A 23,038-nucleotide genomic window follows, 5' to 3' on the forward strand; every position below is an offset into this window, starting at 1 on the left:
GTGTCGGAGCTCTGCTTGGGTCCCTCCCACTGCTGTGTGCTCCCTGATGGGGTTCACTCCGCACAGCCCACACTAAGGCTTGTTCTCAAGGAGAACAACCTAAGGGCTTATGGAGCCTGCTTTGCTCAGGCTCCTTCAAACCAGAAGTGCCTGGGATTCATAGCCTCTAGGAGGTTGGTGACATTGTACAGGAGACAGGGATCAAGACCATCCCCATGGAAAAGAAATGCTAAAAAGCAAAATGGCTGTCTGGGGAGGCCTTACAAATAGCTGTGAAAAGAAGAGAGGCGAAAAGCAAAGGAGAAAAGGAAAGATATAAGCATCTAAATGCAGAATTCCAAAGAATAGCAAGAAGAGATAAGAAAGCCTTCTTCAGTGAACAATGCAAAGAAATAGAGGAAAAGAACAGAATGAGAAAGACGAGAGATCTCTTCAAGAACATTAGAGATACCAAGGGAACATTTCATGCAAAGATGGGCTCAATAAAGGACAGAAATGGTAGGGACCTAACAGAAGCAGAAGATATTAAGAGGTAGCAAGAATACACAGAAGAACTGTACAAAAAAGATCTTCACGACCCGGATAATCATGATGGTGTGATCACTCATCTAGAGCCAGACATCCTGGAATGTGAAGTCAAGTGGGCCTTGGAAAGCATCACTACGAACAAAGCTAGTGGAGGTGATGGAATTCCAGTTGAGCTATGTCAAATCCTAAAAGATGATGCTGTGAAAGTGCTGCACTCACTATGCCAGCAAATTTGAAAAACTCAGCAGTGGCCACAGGACTGGAAAAGGTCAGTTTTCATTCCAATCCCAAAGAAAGGCAATGCCAGAGAATGCTCAAACTACCGCACAATTGCACCCATCTCACATGCTAGTAAAGTCATGCTCAAAATTCTCCAAGCCAGGCTTCAGCAATATGTGAACCATGAACTTCCTGATGTTCAAGCTGGTTTTAGAAAAGGCAGAGGAACCAGAGATCAAATTGCCAACATCCCTGGATCATGGATAAAGCAAGAGAGTTCCAGGAAAACATCTATTTCTGCTTTATTGACTATGCCACAGCCTTTGACTGTGTGGATCACAATAAACTGTGGAAAATTCTGAAAGAGATGGGAATACCAGACCACCTGATCTGCCTCTTGAGAAATCTGTATGCAGGTCAGGAAGCAACAGTTAGAACTGGACATGGAACAACAGACTGCTTCCAAATAGGAAAAGGAGTACGTCAGGCTGTATATTGTCACCCTGCTTATTTAACTTCTATGCAGAGTACATCGTGAGAAACGCTGGACTGGAAGAAACACAAGTTGGAATCAAGATTGCCGAGAGAAATATCAATAACCTCAGATATGCAGATGGTACCACCCTTATGGCAGAAAGTGAAGAGGCACTAAAGAGCCTCTTGATGAAAGTGAAAGAGGAGAGTGAAAAGGTTGGCTTAAAGCTCAACATTCAGAAAACGAAGATCAGCATCCGGTCCCAACACTTCATGGGAAATAGATGGGGAAACAGTGGAAACAGTGTCAGACTTTATTTTTGGGGGCTCCAAAATCACTGCAGAGGGTGACTACAGCCATGAAATTAAAAGATGCTTACTCCTTAGAAGGAAAGTTATGACCAACCTAGATAGCATATTCAAAAGCAGAGACATTACTTTGCTGACTAAGGTCCGTCTAGTCAAGGCTATGGTTTTTCCAGTAGTCATGTATGGATGTGAGAGTTGGACTGTGAAGAAGGCTGAGCGCCGAAGAATTGATGCTTTTGAACTGTGGTGTTGGAGAAGACTCTTGAGGGTCCCTTGGACTGCAAGGAGATCCAACCAGTCCATTCTGAAGGAGATCAGCCCTGGGATTTCTTTGGAAGGAATGATGCTAAAGCTGAAACTCCAGTACTTTGGCCACCTGATGCGAAGAGTTGACTCATTGGAGAAGACTTTGATGCTGAGAGGGATTGGGGGCAGGAGGAGAAGGGGACGACTGAGGATGAGATGGCTGGATGGCATCACTGACTCGATGGATGTGAATCTGAGTGAACTCCAGGAGTTGGTGATGGACAGGGAGGCCTGTTGTGCTGTGATTCATGGGGTCGCAAAGAGTCGGACACGACTGAGCAACTGAACTGAACTGAACTGAGGGCTTCCTTGATAGCTCAGTTGGTAAAGAATCCACCTACAATGTAGGAGACCCCAGTTTGATACCTGGGTCAGGAAGATCCGCTGGAGAAGGGATAGGCTACCCACTCCAGTGTTCTTGGGCTTCCCTTGTGGCTCAGCTGGTAAAGAATCCGCCTGCAACGCGGGAGACCTAGGTTTGATCTCTGGGTTGGGAAGACCCCCTGGAGAAGGGAAAGGCACTCCAGTATTCTGGCCTGGAGAATTCCATGGACTGTATAGTCCACGGGGTCACAGAGTCGAACACAACTGAGCGACTTTCACTCACACACTCAAGGCAGGCTGTGGACTGTGGCAGAGAGAGGTGAGAATCTGAAAGCCCATTCCCCTTGCCTAGGACAGCGCAACTCTGATGATTCACTCCAGATCCCCCAGGGAACCGTGGGGCTGACAGCCTGCCTGCTTCCTCCCCACCCTCACTGGTTTCTTCTTTCTTGAACCGCTTGCACACAAATCTTTGGCTTGGGGTCTGCTGTGGGGTCTGACTACTGATGGGATGCTTTTATTTTTCCATCTCCTTTAAAGTGTCCATGCTTCTGTTAGAACATGACATTGAACATGCATTCACCTCTTCACCACATGATAGTACTTAAGCCAGGTGTGAAAAGCCCACATCTGATTGATCTGTTTAGTAAGATTCCATGTTAACCAGAAGGGCTTTTTGAGTGTATAATCTGATACCAAATAAAGCATTTGCCCCTTTTCAGACTTCCTTTATTGGATGATTTCTAATCATAACTACTTTCTCAGTAAATTGAACTGAGCAGTTAGTGTCTTCCCTCTTGGCTGGAGAGCTGGCTCCTTACTCTTGGCTTTTTCCACTTTCCAATTAGATGTGTGGGTGGCTGCTGTGTAGTTGGATGTTACTGCTGCAGTAAGCTACCCTCCTGCTGTTATATCCTTGAACTGTTGTATCAGTTATCCATTGCTACTTAAGAAACAGCCCTCAAACCTAGGGATTTAAAGCAACAAGCACTTATTTAGTTCATGATCCTACAGCTCAGCCACTGAGCTGGGCTATTCTCATAGCTGTAACAGAACTTCTTCAAGTGTCTGCCTCTTGCTGATCTTGACTGGGCTCTTTCATATCTGTGGTGCCTCAGTCTGGACCACTGGGTTGATTCATCTTTGTTTTATGATGTTTCTTATCTAGCCTGGACCTGAATGGAACTAAACAAGGCTTCTTGAGGCTCAGGCTCAACACTGGCACAAAACTCACAATCACTACATTCTCCTTGTCATAGCAGGTCATGAAGCTAGGCTAGAGTGGTGGAAGGGGGGAACAGGTGCTCTGCAGTTGCCTGGCTACATGGAGGGGTGGGGAGGTGTGATCGTCTTTGCAATCTATGCCTGTGTGATCTCTGAAGTCACAAGAAGCATCTGGGGGTGTTTTGCAGAACTGAGCATTGGTGAGGGACCCGCTAACGAGGGGGACATTTTCCAGAACGTCTGCAAGCAGCTGGTGACAAACATGAACTCAGGAAGTCACTTGTTGCAGAAAAACTTTTGGAAGCATGAACTGGTTCAGAGGTTCTTGCGCCTCCTTTCTTCTTTGCAAGGTAAGGTTTTTGACAACCTTCAATTGTGTTCAAAGATGCTCTATGCACCTTAATACTCTTTTCTACCGTCCTGTTTAAGAACTGATTAAAAAATAAATGTCATGATCTACATGGAGAAGATTCAAACAACACAGAACATTCTCCAGTGAAAAGTGGATCATCCACCTCTTGAACTTCCGTCTTTAAATCTCTTCCTAGGGCAACCTCTGTTATTGGTTTCTCATGCATCCTCCTGGAATTTGCATATGTGATCCATTTACATTTTTTATTTCTTCATTTTTTGTAAACTTTATTTAAACGAGTGTTTAAACAACTAAACATTTGCTTGTGCTGAACTTTCTTTGCTGAACTCTGGTTTTCTCCAGTTGGGGCAAGTGGGGACTTCTGTCTAGTTGGTGTGCACAGCCTTTTTCTTGAGGAGGCTTCTCTTTTGGAACATGGACTCAGTAGTTGTAGCAGATGGGCTTAGTTGCCCCTTGGCATGTGGGTCTTCCTGAACCAGGGATCGAACCCATGTCTCCTGCATGGGCAGGTGGACTCTGAACCGCTGGGCCTCCAGGGAAGTCCCTATCCTAAAATACCACAGATGTTTCTCTTTTCTGTTGGCTAAGACTGTACACTCCTTGGGTATTTCCAGCCTTCTCAAAAAGCTCACCGGCGAGTGCCGTCACTGCGGCTCACCTGTGATTGAGTAGCACGGCCGAAATAACTAAGAACTTGTTTATGGTTTCCTGTAACTTGGGGCAGTGATGTCCCTCTGTTTAGGGTTGTGGCTGGGGACAGAAATCACAGGAACCTTTTTTCGAAGTGTGGTGTGTTCTTGTTTTTGAAAGAAATTCCTTCTGACCTGGTCTATGACATTGACCGCGACTGTGCCAACACCTTCCTCAAGCTTTTACTGGAAAAACAGAAATGGCCCGAAGTGCTTTTGCTGCTGACCCGAAAGGTGAGCGGGCAGCCGCCGCTCGGGGACTGTCTCATCAAAGACTGCGACCTCTCGACCCTCGACCTCTGTGCCATCCTCCCCCACCTCAGGGCCTGGGACCAGCGGAGGACCGTGCTCCTGGACCGCCTGATAGACCATGGAGGTGAGTCCCAGATGCTGAGTCAGCCTCGGCGTCAAGCCTGGGGAGTCCAAGTGCCGCAGGTTACGGCGCTTTCACTTGATTTCAGACACTCCTTTTTAATTTTGAAAAAATGTATTTATTTTTTGGCCTTGCCGTGGAGCTTTCCCTGACCAGGGATCAAACCCACACCCCTTGCATTGGGCGCATGGAGTCTTAACTCCTGGACCACCAGGGAAGTCCCTCGGATTCTCCTTCCGCCTCATTCTCTTTCTCCTCCATATCTTCTCACTGGAAGCAGTGATCAGGTCAAGGCACTTTTGTGAATTCCTCCCTTCCCTTTGTATTCTGTGTGAGAAACGTCAGGATTGTGGAGGGGCGTCAGCCCTGGTGCAGCCACAGTGGTCCTTTCCTCCTGACCTTCAGGTGGACCATTCCTTGCACTTGATACGCTGCGTGGGTCCTTGTCAAACTCGGCGGTGTTCTTTCCTGATCCATGATGGGGATTTGTGATGCTTGTTTTTAAAGAGACGGCCAGATAATGGGTGGGTGGAAACATCTGCCACTTCCATCAGCACAGTCACACTTGGCTGGATGTGTGTCTGGAGCGTGCAGACAGCTTGCTGGATCCGGTTTTATTTAAAGCTAATCTGGAAACACCAGCCTCCTCTCCCTACACCTCCACCCCTCCAAAACCCCTTCCTAAGGCCACTACGAACTGGCCTCCATCTCCTCATTTATAAAATGGGAGTGACAATAGTCCCCCTTTCTCAGGGCTGTTTTGAATATTCCATTTGTTCATGGATGCAGGATCTGGGCAGAGCGCCTTGGCTTCATGGTTTTCCACCCGCCTTGCAGTTTAAGGGAAATCACCTTCAGAGGAAGTGATGCCACACTGGTCCCAGCTCTCAGAGAGCCTTACAAAGCTTTCCAGTGTTGGCCTTACCCATGGATTTCAGGAGACAGATGGAAGGTTGCCTATTAATGTCTTCAAACCCATTCCTGACGTGGACTCTTACTATCTTTGACCAAAAACCATGGCAGTTGTGGAATTCCTGTTTTGTTCCTGATGAAGCAAGCACTTATCGAACGCCTCCCTGGGGTCAGGTGCCAGGGCCCAAGGATGGAGAGTGAACTCATGGCTGCTAGCGAGCAGTGCAGGAAGGCTGCAGGTCCAAAGAGGGTGGAGGTCGGGGAGCCTGCAGTGCAGAGGGGAAACGACTGAGCTAAAAAGAAGGTGATGTGCGCGTGGGGATATGTCAGGGAACATGATAAATGAGGGCCGATGGGCATTCTCGGGGAGAAGCTTCACAGAAGCAGAGGAAGTGGGAAGCTTGATCACGTCCTGGTCACTGAGTGTGGGTCACGGCGAGGGTTGGACAGATACCAGGAGTTCAGTCGCTCACACCGGCCCTACTCCAGGGCAGTGCTGACAATGGTCCTGCTGCAGCATGGGAGAGGGAGCTGGAGAGACGGGGAAGGAGACGAGGCCCAGGGACAGGACGCCTGGAGGGGGCAAGCTTTCCCCCTGAGGGCACCGGGAAGCCCTTGCCTCCCAGAAAGGGAGGTGGCAGGAGGGCCTTAGAAGCGGGGTCAGCACCCCTTCTTGCTTTAGCTAAAGGGCAGAAATGGTCCCACCCCTGGGATGTGGCTCACTGTGTCCTGTCTGCCTCCCCCAGCCTTGCTGGAGGGTCTCCAGGGCAGCCAGGAGACGCCGCTCGCTGTGTGCATGAAGCATGAGGACTTCGACCTGGCCTTCCTCCTCTTGACCAAGGGTGCAGAGCCCCGAAGTATTTCTCTCACGGAAGGTGACACTCCCTTGCATGCTGCGCTCCACATCTTTCTAGATGTCAAAGGTAAGCTTCATTCTGTCAGCAGTCTTTTTCTTGAGGACGAAACTGGATATTAGAAAGGATGCTGTGGCCTTTGATCTTTCCTACTGGGAAAGCCAGCGATCTGGAAAAGCCCTATCTCTTGGCCAAGCCCCTGTCTCTTGGCCCCTCACCCATAGCTCAATGGGAAGGAGTGACCATCACTGTGAATGGTCAGCATGCGCTGATGAAGAAGATTCTTATGTTTCAAAGTCGGCCATCCATAGCTGCACGTACTTTTCATTTGTTTACATCATTTCAAGGGTCCTGACGTAAAAGATCTTATTGGAATGTTAAGATGATTTCTGGGTTTTTCTGCCTTGGCACTACCGACAGTTGGGCAGGATAATTCATTGTTTTGGGGCTGTGCCGTGCATTTGTGGGATGTCCACCCACTAGATGCCAGAAGCACCTCCTAAACTGTGACAATCAAAAGTGTCTCCAGACACAGTGACATGTCCATTGGGGAGCAAATTGGCCCCAGTTGAGAACCACTGGGTTATGAAATGCTTGGGGAAGTTCTGTGTTCTAAGACCCCTCCCCTCCCCAGCTGGCATCTCTGCTCCCCAGAATAGCTGTCTAGCACTCACAGGGTTTTTGTGTCTTTCAGCTGACATCGGTTTTAACTTCCTCAGCCACCTGCTGGATCTGTTCTGGTCCAAGCCAGAGGAGTTTTCCTACCTCAACCCCAATGTGCAGGACAGCAACGGGAACACACTGATGCATATCCTCTTCCAGAAAGGCATGCTCAAACGCACGGGAAAGCTGGTAGGTCTGCTGGCGAAGTTTGACATCAACCTCAACCTGAAGAACAAGGAAGGCAAAGACGCGCGGCACCGCGTGAAGAAGAACGACCCACTGCTTTTGGCCTGGAACAAAGCCCTGACGGAGAGCAGGCGCCGGGGCCGGCAGGACACCACTGCCCACCCCGGGAAGCCCCCACGCCCGGCAGCCCCTGCTCACACTGCTCAGGTCAAGGGCTCCTCCAAGCTGCTGCTGGGCCCTGTGCGAGCCCCACCCAAAGAAGCCAGGGTCCCTGACAGCTGGGAGACCCTTCCCGATGCCCAGGCCACGAGGCCGGAGCCTGAGGCTGCCAGGCCCTGCTCTCGGAGAGACTGCCTCGTGCAGGACATCACGGCTTTGATTCAGCAGCTGGAATTGAATTCATCCCTCCCGGAGGACTGTCCCCAGGGCCTCAAGACTCTGGAGACAGGAGCTGTCACAGATGGAGAGAAAGAAGAGCTGCAGGGTGCCCCGGGAGCGGAGAGCTCTGACTGCAGCGGGAACAACCCCGAAGCCCTGGAGGCTGCGGAGGGACATGTGCAGGCAGGCCCCTCGGCCCCGGGGCTCCTTCCCGAGGGTAGCAGGGAGACAGAGGGCAGCGATGACCAGGAGGACTGGAGCGTGTCAGAGATGGACATCTGCCTCCTGGACTTTGAGAACATGACGTGGGAGATCGAGTGCACTTCAGAAATGCTAAAGAAGCTGTCTAGCAAGGTCATGACCAAGGTCATGAAGAAGAAAATCATCCTTGCCATCCAGAAGCTGGGCAATGGTGAGTGGACTCCCGGCCTGCGAAAGCGGCTGAGGAACCTGAAAGGAAGCATCCAGCTCTTCGAGGCCAAGCTGGACAAAGCGGCCCGGATGCTGTGGGAGCTGGCGATTGACTTCTCCCCGCGGTGCAGCGAGAACCCCGAGAAGATCATAGCTGCGGAGCGCAGCACGCACCCCACCGAGAAGTCCGGGCGGGTCTACACGGAAATCATACGGATCTGGGACATCGTCTTAGACCACAACAAGCTGTCCTGCTCCATCCAGGCCATCTGCGGCGCCTACAACCGGGGCTTGTCCTGCATCCTGCGCAAGAAGCTGAAGGGCATCAACAAGGGCCAGGTGTCCGCCAGTATGAAAATCCAAAAGCGGATCCCCCGCTGCTACGTGGAGGACACGGAGGCCGAGAAGGGCGGGGCCCGCGCCGAGCCCGAGTACTTCCCCCCAGCCAGCGCGGTGGAGACGGAATATAACATCATGAAGTTCCACAGCTTCAGCACCAACATGGCCTCCAACATCCTCAACGACACCACGGCCACGGTGGAGTACCCGTTCCGAGTGGGCGAGCTCGAGTACGCGGTGATCGGCCTCAACCCCAGGCCGCTGGAGCCCATTATCCTCATCGGGCGCAGCGGCACGGGCAAGACCACCTGCTGCCTGTACAGGCTGTGGAAGCAATTCCACGGCTACTGGGAGAAAGCCCAGCAGGCGGAGAGCCCGCTGCTGGCAAAGCAGATCTGGCTGAAGCGAAGGTTGGAACTGGAACCCAGAAAGGAGGGTCTGGGTGGGGAGGAAGGAGAGGAGGAGGAAGAAGGGGAGGAGGAAGAGGAGGGAGGATCCGTGGAGGTGGAGACAGTGGGCTGCCTAGAGGAGGAGCAGGAAAGTGAAGCTTGCGCAGAGGGAGCCCGTGGGGAGCCAGGAAGGCCCGGCCAAGGGGAGGAAGAACTCGCCCCACAAGAGCCCCCCGAGTTGGAGCACTTACATCAGATCTTCGTGACCAAGAACCACGTGCTGTGCCAGGAGGTGCAGAGGAATTTCGTGGAGCTTTCCAAGTCTACCAAGGCCACCAGTCACTACAAACCGCTGGAACCCAATGTCCACAAGCTCCAGGATCTCAGGGATGAGAACTTTCCCCTGTTTGTCACCTCCAAGCAGCTGCTCCTCCTGCTCGATGCTTCTCTGCCCAAACCGTTTTTTCAGAGAAACGAAGATGGCAGCTTGAAAAGATCCATCGTAGGCTGGTCCACGCAGGAAGAGCTGACCATCACCAACTGGCAGGAGGAGGAGGAGGAGGCTGAGGCTGATGGGGACTACTGCGAGGAGGAAAAAACTGTGGAAACGCGCCCGAGCGACAGCGACCCCCGGGTGTATGTGACGTTTGAGGTGTTCGTCAATGAGATATGGCCCAAAATGATCAAAGGGAAAACCTCCTACAACCCTGCCCTGATCTGGAAAGAAATAAAATCTTTTCTGAAGGGGTCTTTTGAGGCCCTCAGTTGCCCCGGGGGGAGACTCACGGAAGAAGCATATAAGCAATTAGGGCGGAAGCGGTGCCCCAATTTCAAGGAAGACCGGAGCGAGATCTATGGCCTCTTTTCCCTGTATCAGCAGATTAGGTCTCAGAAAGGGTACTTTGACGATGAGGATGTTCTGTACAACCTGTCCGAGAGGCTGTCGAAGCTCAAGGTTCTCCCGTGGTCCATCCACGAGCTCTATGGTGATGAGATCCAGGACTTCACCCAAGCCGAGCTGGCGCTGCTGATGAAATGCATCAACGACCCCAACGCCATGTTCCTCACGGGGGACACGGCCCAGAGCATCATGAAGGGCGTGGCCTTCCGATTCAGCGACCTGCGCTCCCTGTTTCACTACGCCAGCAGGAACGCTGTGGACAAGCAGTGCGCAGTGCGCAAGCCCAAGAAGATCCACCAGCTGTACCAGAACTACAGGTCCCACTCCGGTACGTCCAGGCCTTGGGCTTGCCTTATGGGGGAGGTGCTTGGCACTGACCTTGAGCTGGTTTGAAAGCTGTGACTTAGTTTTGCTGGGCTCTTGTAGCTGAGCCAACTTCAGTATTTTGGCGTTTGTTAGTAACTACCCTTATGAACAAGTGATCTTAGGATTTTTGCCACTGCTTTTTTTTTTTTTTTTTTTTTTTTTCTGTCTCTCTTTTGGGGTGGGGTGGCATGAGGCTTGTGGGATCTTAGTTCCCAGACCAGGAATTGAACTGAGCCCTCCACCCTGAGAGCAGGGAGTCCTAACCACTGGACCGCCAGGGAATCCCCCTTTTTTTCTTTTTTTTTGTAATTGAAGTATAGTTGATATACAGTGTTGTGTTAGTTTCAGGTATCTAGCAAAGTGATTCAGTTACATAAAATTTTCCAGATTCTTTTCCCTTATAGATTATTACAGGATACTGAGCACAGTTCCCTGTGCCTATACAGTATGTCCTTGTTGGTTATCTATTATATGTATAGTAGTGTGTACATGTGAATCCCAAACTCCTAATTTATTTTCCCTGCTTTCCCCCTTTAGTAACCATAAATTAAGTAGATGCCACTACTCATTCTTAGGTTGATGATTTAAGCTGTGGTTGAATGGAAATAAACCTCTAGGTAATATCAGTTTAAGGTGTTGGCCATGACATGGAAACATTTCAGGGGAACATGTAAACAACTGCTTGAGAACTTTTGTTAAAGCACTTTGGAAGCACACGCTTCTGTAATGTATAATGATACACCAATTACAAGTCATTAATCCTGAAAGAAAGCAGCTTTTCTTTCAGAAGAAGCAAGAAAAGTAGGGTGGTAGGAGGTGGTGGGAGATAATGCAAACTCAGGTGATTTTAATTTGTGCTTCACATATTCCTCTTCCCTGTGCCAGGCATGATGCCAAGCAGTTGGCATAAAGTATCTGCTTTCTTTTTTTTTCTTTTGCTGTGCTATATGGCTTGTGGAATCTCAGTTCTCTGACAAGGGATTGAGCCTGGGCCATGGTGATGTAAGTCCAGAATCCTAACCACTAGACCACCAGGGAACTCCCATGGGTATCTGTTTTTAATCCTCACAACAACCTTATAAAGAAGGCATCTCTCCCATTTTACAAAGGAGGTAACTGAGGCACAGAGAATACTTACTGTGTGGTTTTTAGACTGCTCACCAATTCACCATCGATGTCCTCTACGACCACGGACAACATAGAGTGTTATTTTACATGTTTGAAAATTTCGTTTAATGGACTCATGTCAGATGTACCTTTCTACAACTTTGTTTTTTTGCTTATAACAATGTTTTGGGATTTCTGCATGTTAATACAGAGCTGCAGTTCATGCGTTTCTCAGTGCTGTTAGTATCTAGTTTATGACTGTTGCACATTTTGTTTTCCACGTTCCAGACAAAATTATTATTCTTTTATCCTTCAGCAAAAATATTTTCATATTTTATACCTTATTGACAACACATCTCCTACTTGCTTTACTTCCTGAAATGCTTCCCTTATCATTTTTACATATTTAGAGTTTTTAACTTTTAAAAGATGATAGTAAAACCAAGAAACAAGTAAATGAACTATTTGTTATGTCAGCATTTTCTGATTTGCAAACTTAACATATGCCATAATCTTTAAAAACATACATTTTTCTCACAGCACAGTTTCTCTTTACTGTGGCACAGGATAAGTGTTTAATGAACCCAAATATCTTTTGAAGTTCTACTAATTAATCCAGGGGTGAAATTGCAGGGAATGAGCTGTGCTTTTATTTCAAGGACTTGATAAGAGTTAACTTCAAGCTTTCTTCTAGGTATATTTTTATTCTCTTGGGGTCAGAATTTTGAAAACAGCATTTTATAAAGCCACCTTTCTCTAACTGCCTATTGCAAAAAGAACCAGTTTCATCTTAACCAATTTTCTCTGGAGTCTGAAGAATGCCATTGGCCCCACAGTGTTTTAAAAAAAAAGATTATCTTTCTTTTTTTCTTAGAGGTTCATAGATAAATTTTTCTTAATGAATTGAATCTGAATTTCCCATTTTACAAAAGGCAGCAAGAATACCAATCACACAAATGGAATATAAATATAAATTTTATATATATATATATAAACTCACACATTAGAAGATAGAATGGTCACAGATCCACTGAGAAGATGACCCATATGGAGTCCCAAACACCTCCCCGACATGAATGGTCCTCAGTGGTTGACACATATCAGAACCAAATGACACTCAGTGCTCACAAAGGGTCCTCAACATTAAACACAGGTCAGAACCAAGTGGCAAAAATTCCCCAAGTAGCACCTTGTGCTCACAGTCCTCAACGGTTGACACCTATCAGAACCAAGTGGCAAAAATGCCCAAATGACACTCTTGCTTCCAAACAGTCCTCAATGGCAGACAGACGTCGGAACTAACTGACAAAATGCCCAAAGAGCGCTTCATGCTCAAAAGAGAAGTTAGCTGGGTGCACACCAGTGGACTTACTGGGTCTTGGAGCGCCTCAGCTCTTCCAGATTCCTGTCTCCACTCCTCCAAGGGAAAGTATGTTGGCAGCCAGTGCCGAGCAGCGGAGAAACAGGGAGGATCCTCAAAACAAATGGTTTCAGCAGCTGCTAGGACGTCTCCCCAGGCCCCCTTCTCAGGGCCAGCAAGCCACGAGCAGCAGGTTCCTCAAAGCCTTCCCTGCACGGTGTCATGGCAGCGGCTGCGCTCCGGAAAACCGCGGGAGCCAGATGTCGCGAGAGTGCGGCCTCCCATTGTGTGCCCAGACCTTAGGGCAAGTGGTCCAGATGCTCACTGCTCAAAAGCTAATAAAGAAGCAGGGTTGGTGGAAAGGAACGTTTGCTTTATTTCTGAGACAGGCAGATGGTTCAAAGGTCGGCTACCCTGCCCTCCGACTGCCCTATCAGCGGACAAGTGATTTTATAGACGGGGCACGTGCAAAAACAGTATAGTCAGCTCCCACCATTATCTTGCAATTGGTCGTGTGGTGGTCTGATCAGTGTCATTCTGATTGTTTTAAGCACAGTCATTCTTCAGTTCCAGGGCCAGTTTGTTCCCATATTGCTTGAGGCCAGTTCTTAGAATTGTGGCAGCATGTCCTTACTATAGTCTTTTCATTGTGGTTAACGTCTTCCAGCTGGTGGGGTTTCATTATCTCTTAGACTGCTCAGAGGATATGGTTCAGAATACCTCTGATCCTTGAGGAGGAGCTAAAGGTCCTTGACTTTGCTTAATGACTAAACGTTTATTATTTAGTCTTGTTGGATTGCTTTTCTTTGCTTCTACATTGTCTCACTTCTCTGATTAAACTTTTTCTTTGGCTAAAGTTTTTCCACAGAGGGAACTGTTCCTGTGAACAGTGTTTTGTTTGTTTTTTTAATATACTCAGCAACCCACCCAGATGATCACTGCTTAAGCCCCATCTTCCACCTCCTCTCAGGATGGAGGGAAGACTGTGTGTAAATGTTTCTGTGTATAGAACCAGAAAAAACCCAATAATATGTATTAGAGTTGAGAGACTTTAGAAAACACATAAAGTATTAAAAAAAATTTCAAGCCACCTGTAAAGCTGCTCACTGCTCACGTTTTGTTTCATTTCCTTCTGATCTTTTTCCCATATGCATATATGCATTTATCACATATATTTATTGATTAGGTAGTGAATATATGTTCAGTGAATATTTCTCCTCATCATTTATTCTTTTTTTAAAATTGAGGTCCTTGTTTACATAGCATAACATTCACCTGTTTAAAATGGGCAATTTAGTCATTTTTTTAATATATTCATAAGGTTGTGCAATTATTATTACTAATTCCAGGACATTTTAATCACCCCCAAAGGGTGATTAAAAAACCCCATGAACACTAGCAGTGACTCCTCGTCCCCCTCCCCGACCCCTGGCCCCCGCCACCCCTGTGAGTTACCAGTCTACTTTCTGTGTCTGTAGGTTTGCCTATTCTGGACATTTCATATTAATGGAATCACACAATATGTGGCCTTTTGTGTCTGACATCTTTCATTTAGCACAGTGTTTTCGAGGTTCTTCCACACTGTAGCATGTTTCAGTACTTCACTGCTTTTTATGGTTGAACCATTGTCTGTTCTTTGAGTTTTTGTTCAGTTGCTAGGTTGTGTCTGACTCTTTTGTGACCCCCATGGACTGTAGGCCACCAGGTTGCTCTGTCCATGAGACTATCCCGGCAAGAATACTGGAGTGGGTTGCCATTTCCTTTTCCAGGGGACCTTCCCCACCCGGGGTTTAAACCTGTGTCCCCTGCATCTCCTGCTTTGGCAGGTGGGTTCTTTACCACTGAGCCATTCTTTGATTATGTTCATATAAAATAGTTTCATCTAAAAAAATGTTCATCTAGTTGCCTAGAAAGGCATTTAAGTGGATTCCAGTTTTTCGCTGCAATGAACACTTCCATGCCTTTTTCTAGTCCTCTTGTTAATGTACATCTCTGATCCACTGTGGCAGCTGATGTGCTTAGACTCAAGTTTCCACCTGTATTCTTGATTTCTTTATATTGCATACTTTTAATAATAGTAGCATTGAATAGTAAAATTTACCTTCACTATTTGGTAATAGTAATGAGGACACCTATGCCCATTTCATAGAATTCCATCTGGTGTCGGGCAAAGAGCGCACTGCCCCTAAGAACGGTAGGAGACCTGGGATGATCTGTATTCAGTCCAGCTCATGACTCTTGAAGCTCTCGGACCTCGGAGTCCCTGGTTGTAAAAGCAGGGTAGTCTGGTCTGTCTTACCAGGCTCCTGTGAGGATTAAACAGGAGAATTGTTATGAAGAAACCTGTTGTATAGTAAGCCTCACCGTCACTGTTACTTCAGCACTTAGAAACGGGACCCAGGGAGAAAGCTCTTTGGAAAATCCTTCATCTAGCACTGACAATTTTTCTTAGATAGTGTTCTCTCCCCTGGGTATAAACATAGTGTAAAAGGGAGATGCAAGCCAAGGCTGCTGTCCCAGCTAACATCCAGCTCTTAGGACTTCCCTGGGGGTACAGTGGTTAAGAATCTGTCTGCCAACGTAGGAGACGCGGGTCCGATCCCTAGGCTGGGAAGATTCCACAATCCGTGGGCCAACTAAGCCCATGCGCCACAGCCAGTGAAGCTCGCTCGCTTAGAGCATGTGCTCCACAACAAGAGAAGCCCACCCATGACAACTAGAGAATAGCCCCCACCCCTGCAACAGGAGAAAGTCCATGCACAGCAATGCAGACCCAGTGCAGAAAAAAAAAAAAAAAAAAAAATCCGGCTCTTACCGTGTAACCTTGTTTCCAGTGCTCTAAGTGCCAATGACAGAGGACGTGATAATTCTTGGTTTTTTTGCACTGTATATTAGCCCTTGGTGTTAGCATTCTAACAGCCCTAAGTGTTTAGATTACATTTCTGCCTTGACTCTTCTTCATGAGGTCATTTTCTCTAACATGAACGTAGTCCAGGAATGAGATTCTACAAAACCTTCTTAGGACAGTAAACACATCCCTGCCTTTGTCCGCTGTACCCAGAGTAATACAGCCCAGAGCCAAAGTGATAAAATCTAACTGGACCTGAAAATTGTCCACAATTAGATGTACTCTCAGGACCAATACCGCTTCTCAGGGGAAAAAAGCAAACTAAAATAAGAAAACAGAATACACGGGAGTTCCCTGGTGGCCTACTGGTTAGGATTCTGGGGTTTAACTGCCAAGGGCCTAGGTTCAACCCCTGGCTGGGGAACTGAGATCCCACAACCTGCTCAGTGTGACCAAAAAAAATTAAAAAAAAAAAAAAAAAAGTCCAGCCATGTTGGCGTGTTGTGTAACATCTGACTTTTTTTTTTTTCCTTGTCTTATCCCAGGAATCCTCAATCTGGCATCTGGTGTGGTAGATTTACTTCAGTTCTATTTCCCCGAGTCTTTCGACCGCCTTCCAAGGGATTCTGGCCTTTTCGACGGTCCCCGGCCGATTGTCCTGGAGTCCTGTAGTGTGAGTGACCTGGCAATATTGCTTCGAGGCAACAAAAGAAAAACCCAGCCCATTGAATTTGGAGCCCACCAGGTGAGTTTCTTGAGACTGTATGTTTTAAAACAAAAGGCAGTTTGCAATTGAGAAAAGGTTTGAGAAGCTGAGTTCTTCCACAAGGTAGAATTGAGTAGTTCCTGTCCTAGGATGAGGAGGTTTCAAAGATGAGTGAGTGATTGTTATTAATATTCCCACCAGCCTGGCTGACCTAGTCCACGCCAGCCACTGCTCTTTGGAGACATTACCTGCCTCCCAGAAGAATAGACTCAGCTTCATTAGATTTCTGTTTGTACAATTTGAAGTTTTTCCTCTCCAATCCTTTTTTTTTTTCTTCCCCAAGGTAATCCTTGTAGCTAATGAAATGGCAAAGGAGAAAATTCCAGAAGAGCTGGGATTAGCACTTGTATTGACAGTTTACGAAGCCAAAGGCTTAGAATTCGATGATGTCCTCCTTTACAACTTTTTTACTGACTCTGAGGTATGCCATACTGAATTCTTTTTTCGCACAGCATGTGTATGTCTGAACTTCACTTCCACTCCAGGAAAAAGCGTTTGGAGCTGAATAGAAGAGTTTGCCGCAGGTGACCATTTCCGTTTTGGAGCATCATCCATGTGGTGTGAGGTTTTCTGAGTTTGGATGTGCGTTTTGACAGTGGCTGTGGATTGGTTCATAGTGTGTCCTGGGCTGGCTCTCCCCGTGCCCTGCCCTTCCCTGCTCTCTTGGATTCATCTTTTCTGAATGCCTGGTACCCAAGTACCAGCTTCTGTGTTTCACTAGCTGCTGTTATCCTTGACTGCCAAGGATGCTCAAGTTGGAGCAAGGTCTAAGGAGAGCCTGACAAATGAAGGCAAGGTTAGCAGTGTCTGCCCTCTGAGGACAGAACTGGGCAAGGTCATTCATAGAGAGACAACTCCGGGAAGACACAGGAGCTTTGGTTCCTGCCACAGGATCAGGTGATGCAGGGGACGAGAACAGCCGCCCTGCCTGAGCGCCCTTCTGGCATGGCTTTGCCACCACTGCTTGCTGCCCTTGCCCACGATGGCAGTGAAAGAGTCCGTGGATTGACCCCCAGTAACCTCTCTGCTGGCCCGGTTGTTTTGACTTGGCTCCTGAGTCCTTGTGATGGTTTTTCTTCCTGAGCTCAGTACATTGTGGATAGAGCCACCAACTCAGTGGTTCTGAGTTTTGCAGCCACTGCTTGCTCTTCACCGCTGTCTCTGGTGGGAGCTCAGGCTGGCTGCTGACCATGCTGTTGGGTCTCCTGGGGGGACTTTGCTGGCTGCACCCCGGTCCCCCGTGGCAGATTTCCCTTCGCACATGGCGCATGGTTTAAGGGGCTGTTTTCATACTCAAATCAAGAGCACTGTTAGCTTCGACTCCTTAAAATCTGCCCCAGAAACAACCCTTTAAAAGGGGTCCTTTGGGTTTTGTTCCTTGTCTTTTTTTTAAATGTCACATTTGCCTTGACGATAATTATGACTAATATTGCTATGGGTGCTTTACGGTTTATAAAGTGCTTTTTGAATGCATCATCTCACTTTATCCTCCACCAACCCTCTGAGGGTGTGTGTATTTCTATGACCTTCATTCTACATGTAAGACCGAGGGTCATGGAAGTTAAGTTGCCTAAATTCCTAATATAGGTGGCAGAGCTCGGAGATGAACTCAGATGCTTTGAGTTCCAAATCTCATGATATTTTCACTGTACTCCTTTCCTTTTGATGCCCCGCATGCAAAGCAAATCAGCTTCCAGAATCTTCCACAATGAACATATCATTGCGGTAGCTCAAGTGCGTTCCTTTTCTATTGACTTTTGCTAATAAAATCAGTGCACCCTCATTAACCCTAGAACCACTTTTAATCTCTGAGGACTAACTTTTTTCTCTCATAATACATCCATTGGTCATGGTTGGACCGAGGCTCTTCTAAAAGAGGAAGGGGTAAGACTTTGTTGTTCCTGTCCTTTATTAAGTGCCAGTTGTATGCTTGTGCTAGTAAGAAGCTCCACGAGATCTGGGCTTCTGGCTCATAATTTGTGGTCCACTCTGTGTCTCTCACCTTGATCCTGGAATGGCAAAATCCTGGATACCTTAACCCCAAACTCCCTCCAGTGGCTCAGTGAGTTGCATGAAATTAAAACAATCACAAACTAAAACCTGTGGTAACACTACTTCATCCCACAACAGAATGAGAATTCTGGAAAGATTTCTGGTATGTTGCTTCCCAAATACCAGAGAATGGAATCATGCACTCCCAGCACAGAGGTCACCTTTAGTTTATCATTTACAACCACAAGACCAAAAGGTGCCGGTCAGCAAATGAGAGGAGATGCTTCAGTCAAAAGGGAGGAAAGACAGAAGTCACATAAGTCCCCACACGTCCATGGTCTGGCTGCTCACGTGGGGTTTCTTTTGAAGAAAGAAGGCTGCTAAAGGGTATTTGTTGTTTGACACAGGGGAGGACTCCCATCTCCATCCCTGAAGTGTGTGTCTGGCAGACACCCTGTGTGTGTGTGTGTGTGTGTGTGTGTGTGTAGGGGGCTTCTTGTTGCCCTGGCTTGTGATTCTTCTCTTCAGAGAATTCGGCTGTTACCTGTTCAACCACATGGACATTAGGACTGTCTTCTGAGATGAGAAAGGAACCGAGAAATGGTTAGGTCAAGGCCTTCTCTTGTAAGATTGCTGCCTCACTGGGAGGGGCAGTCATCCTCCCAGCCACCCCCGAATTCTCCTCCTGTGAGGACTTTGAGGGGTGCTTGTCATTGACCCTCTGCCCCAGCGGGGAGCCCCTTCCTCCCCACTCATGTCTGACTAAGACAGAAGGGACTTTGAAAACCACAACTTGGAAGGGTTGCTGAACCAACCTAGAGAACAAGCCCCACAAAGGAAGCCTTGCTGGCAGATTCTAAGCCTTCTTCCTTCACAATTATTAATCCCCAGAGAAGAAACTGGAAGACTTCTAAATGCTTCTTCTTGTTATTGCCAAAGTCGCTGCCAGCCTGCATTCTTGCCGTCCGTACACGTGCTCCTTCCTCGGAGGCTCTGTCTTGAGAGTGAGATGTGGTTTATTCCTGGCAGCAGCTTAATTGTGGGCTGTATGAACAGCTTCTGCACCTCCTTCGAGCAGTTTTGAAATACAGGTGCTCCTCTGGCCTTTCCAAGTTCAGCCAGCCTGCACCTCTGCCGGCCGCCAGACCCCCTCAGATGTCAGCACGTGGGTCTGGGCCTGCTTCCTCTGGCAAACAAGCTGGGTAAACAGCTTTACAGAGATGAAAACATTTCACAGATGTGTCTTGGAGAATTTTTTTCAGCTTCCAGTTACCTAAATGATTACATGATTCGCATCTCTTCTCAGGACGTGGTGATTAATTCCCTAGTCGGTTAGTAGCATAACCACTCTTAAGTAATAGTGTTTAAAGCATTTAACTTAGTATGTATGGAGTTCATTACAGAGGAACTGAAGGGAGGTGAGGCACTGTATGCCTCTACCTCTCCATCATCCTTGAAAAGATACATAGGTGGCAGGTATCACCATTTTATAAAAAACTGAAGGATGGGAGAGTTGAGTACCGACTCCCTACAGACACAGTAAAGTAGGAAATCTGAAGTTGCATGGGAATTCCCAGCTGTAAATACTGCAAGTAATCCAGTCAGGTTTGCCTCTCCCAGGTCCGAAAACCATGGCCTGGGGGCCAAACCCAGCTCACTGCCTGTGAGCTAAAAAAGATTTTTACATTTTTAAGTGGTTAAGGAAAAAATGAAAATAATATTCCGTGGCACGTGAAAATTGTGTTAAGTTCAATTTTAGTGTCAAAAGATACCATTTTATGGTATTGCTGCTGCTGCTAAGTCGCTTCAGTCGTGTCCGACTGAGTCTTAACCGCTGGACTGCCAGGGAATTCCTTTGCTCCTTCCTTGATTGAATCATTTGGTTAGGGAATCTTGTCGCATGTGTCTTTTTTTTTTTTTTTCTAAATCATAAGAAAATAATTTTAATTTTTTATTCCTGCATTTCCTATCATTCATACTTTCAGTGAAAATATTTCAAATTATTTACACTTTGGATGCAATTACATCTCTTAATCCTGGTCATTTATTGAAACACAGTTATGTGAAAAGTCCATTATAACAGCATGCTAAGTCACTTTAGTTGTGACTCTTTGCGACCCTATAGACTGTAGCCTCTCAGGCTCCTCGGTTCATGGGCTTCTCCAGGCAAGAATACTGGAGTGGGTTGCCATGCCCTCTTCCAGGGGATCTTCCCAACCCAGGGACCAAACCTGTTTCCCTCTGTCTCCTGCATTGGCAGGTGGGTTCTTTACCACTATTGCCACCTGGGAAGCCATCCCCGCTCCCGCCCCAGTTATAACACAACTAGTAATTTTGCTGACGTAAAGGCAAGACTATATATTTTATAAAATAGATGTAAAAATAATTTATGAATTAATAAATTTGTATTCTGTTATTCATCTGAATATTGGTAACTATTCACATGTAACAGCAGTAATTAAATTTTTATTAATTTGTTATTTGTGATTAATCTTTGTTATTTGTGATTCTTAGCCATATGAAACCCAGAGCTTAACACAAAGTCGTTTGTGTTTATATCTTTAGACATTTTTTATTGAGACAACATTGGCTTATAAGTTGCTTATCTACAAAGTTGTATTTCTACTTCTATTAATACATACTGTACAGCATATTGACCACCAAAAATTTAGTTTCTGGGACTTTCTTGGCACAAGTAGTGATTCAGACTCTGTGCCTCCGATGCAGGGGGTGTGGGTTCAATTCCTGGTAGGGGAACTAAGAGCCCACATGCCCTGAGGGCATGGCCGAAAAATAAAAAATAAAATGAACCTTAAAAAACTTAGTTTCCACTTGTCACTATACAGTTGATAGCTTGCCATTTGTGACAACATGGATGGACCCTGAGGGTACCACCCTAAGCGTCACATGTGTCTTAACAACCGAACCTAAGTGGAATTTCTTAAACACATTGTGAATAGAGGTGAGGACGCAGGTTTCCTCTCTCCATTCTGTGTGTGGCACGCTTTCAACAACAGGAAGCTCCAGGCCCTAACATTTCTCCTGGAAGTGAGCACTTGTATTTGCTTCTTGGCTGTCCAGGCCAAGCATCTTGGGGTCTTTGTGGTAACTTCCCTGGTCCCTGGCTGGGCCACCTGGGCTCGGACCCCCACTGGGGCCGTACAAAAGCCCTGTCCTCCCAGATGGTGCTGAAGGCCTGGCCCCTATGCCAGGCAAAGGGGCTGAGTTCTCTGTGAGCCCCAGGGAGGATGGGTGTATGCTACGGAAGCGTTTTCTGCTGGTCTTGCATTTGTCTTCGTTGTTCAGGCTTACAAGGAATGGAAGATCATTTCTTCATTTGCTCCTTCGTCCTCCGGGTGCAGAGAGGAAAGCCGGCCGATGATTGAGGTGCCCTTGGAAGATTGCAGCTCCTCCCAGGGCCGGGCTGCCAGCATGAATCTGGAAATGTACAAGGTGAGTATCAGCCAGGGGTCCACACGCTGGTTTGATGGGGAGCCAGGAAGCAGGGCCAGAGAAGGCAATGGGGCACCCCACTCCAGTACTCTTGCCTGGAAAATCCCATGGACGGAGGAGCCTGGTAGGCTGCAGTCCATGGGGTTGCGAAGAGTTGGACACGACTGAGCAACTTCACTTTCACTTTTCACTTTCATGTATTGGAGAAGGAAATGGCAACCCACCCCAGTGTTCTTGCCTGGAGAATCCCAAGGACGGCAGAGCCTGGTGGGCTGCCGTCTATGGGGTCACACGGGGTCGGACACGACTGAAGTGACTTAGCAGCAGCAGCAGCAGTAAGCAGGGCTCGGCTGAGAAGATGGGGTTAGAGGTGGAGCCTGTGCTGCAGGTCTTCCTGACTATCAGCTGCAGGGCATGGAGGACAGGAAAGGAATGGAGGCCGTCTCAGCGCTGGTGAGCCCCGCTTCTCAACAGACAGCCAGGCTTGATGGGAGGGACCACAGAGGGTAGTGCCTTCTGTTCACCTCTGGAACTCGTCTCTGTTCAGAAATGGGGAACTCAGAAGTGAAGTCCACGACTGTAGTCAGTGGAGACTGCTGTCTTCCAGCCTTGTTGTGAAGGGACCCTGCTTCCCTGAGCATCCCAGTTCCATCACTCGGAAGGAGGCCAGAGATGAGAAGCTCTGCGGAGATCTTGAGAGGCGTCAAGGGTGAAGGCAACACTACAGAAAACCGAACCTGCCAGACTGAAAGCTTTGGGAGAAACTACTGATACTAGCTTAGTTTTATGTCTCCTACAAAGTAGAAAACAAACACAGGAGCAGTTATCCAGCTGTTCCTATAAATACCTGGAAGGCTCTGCGCATAGTTGTTAAGTTACCGCCAAGCTTTACAAGCCTCTGGGTGGGCACAAATCCACTGTTGTTTTAGCAGGATCTTAGTTCTGCAGCGAGGGATTGAACACATGCCCTTGGGACTGAGAGTTCAGGGTCTTAACCACTAGTTGTTTCATCGCTCAGTTGTGTCCAACTCTATAGCCTGCCAGGCTCCTCTGTCCATGGGATTTCCCAGGCAAGAATACTGGAGTAGGCTGCCATTTCCTTCTCCACGGGATCTTCCTGACCAAGTGATCAAACCCAAGTCTCCTGCATTGGCAGGCAGGTTCTTTACCCCTGAACCACGAGAGAAGCCTCCTGACCACTAGACTGCCAGGGAATTCTCACTGCTCCGATTTTTAAAGTAAGTTGCAATAGGAACTTCCCTGGTGGTCCAGTGGCTAAGATTCTGCTCCCAAT

General features: G+C 47.5%; 1 protein-coding gene across 1 annotated transcript in view; it reads left to right on the forward strand.

The window, feature by feature from the left end:
* TRANK1 (tetratricopeptide repeat and ankyrin repeat containing 1) overlaps nt 1-23,038 on the forward strand; it is a 95,892-nt gene that overhangs the window by 49,263 nt on the left and 23,591 nt on the right. Inside the window, 7 exon segments of the mRNA XM_018067182.1 lie at nt 3,573-3,734; nt 4,568-4,822; nt 6,478-6,654; nt 7,280-10,180; nt 16,079-16,278; nt 16,583-16,720; nt 21,598-21,744. Coding sequence (XP_017922671.1) covers nt 3,573-3,734; nt 4,568-4,822; nt 6,478-6,654; nt 7,280-10,180; nt 16,079-16,278; nt 16,583-16,720; nt 21,598-21,744 — 3,980 coding nt within the window.

The sequence above is a fragment of the Capra hircus genome, chromosome 22 (assembly GCF_001704415.2).
Source record: "Capra hircus breed San Clemente chromosome 22, ASM170441v1, whole genome shotgun sequence".
In the NCBI taxonomy this organism is placed as follows: Eukaryota; Metazoa; Chordata; class Mammalia; order Artiodactyla; family Bovidae; genus Capra; species Capra hircus.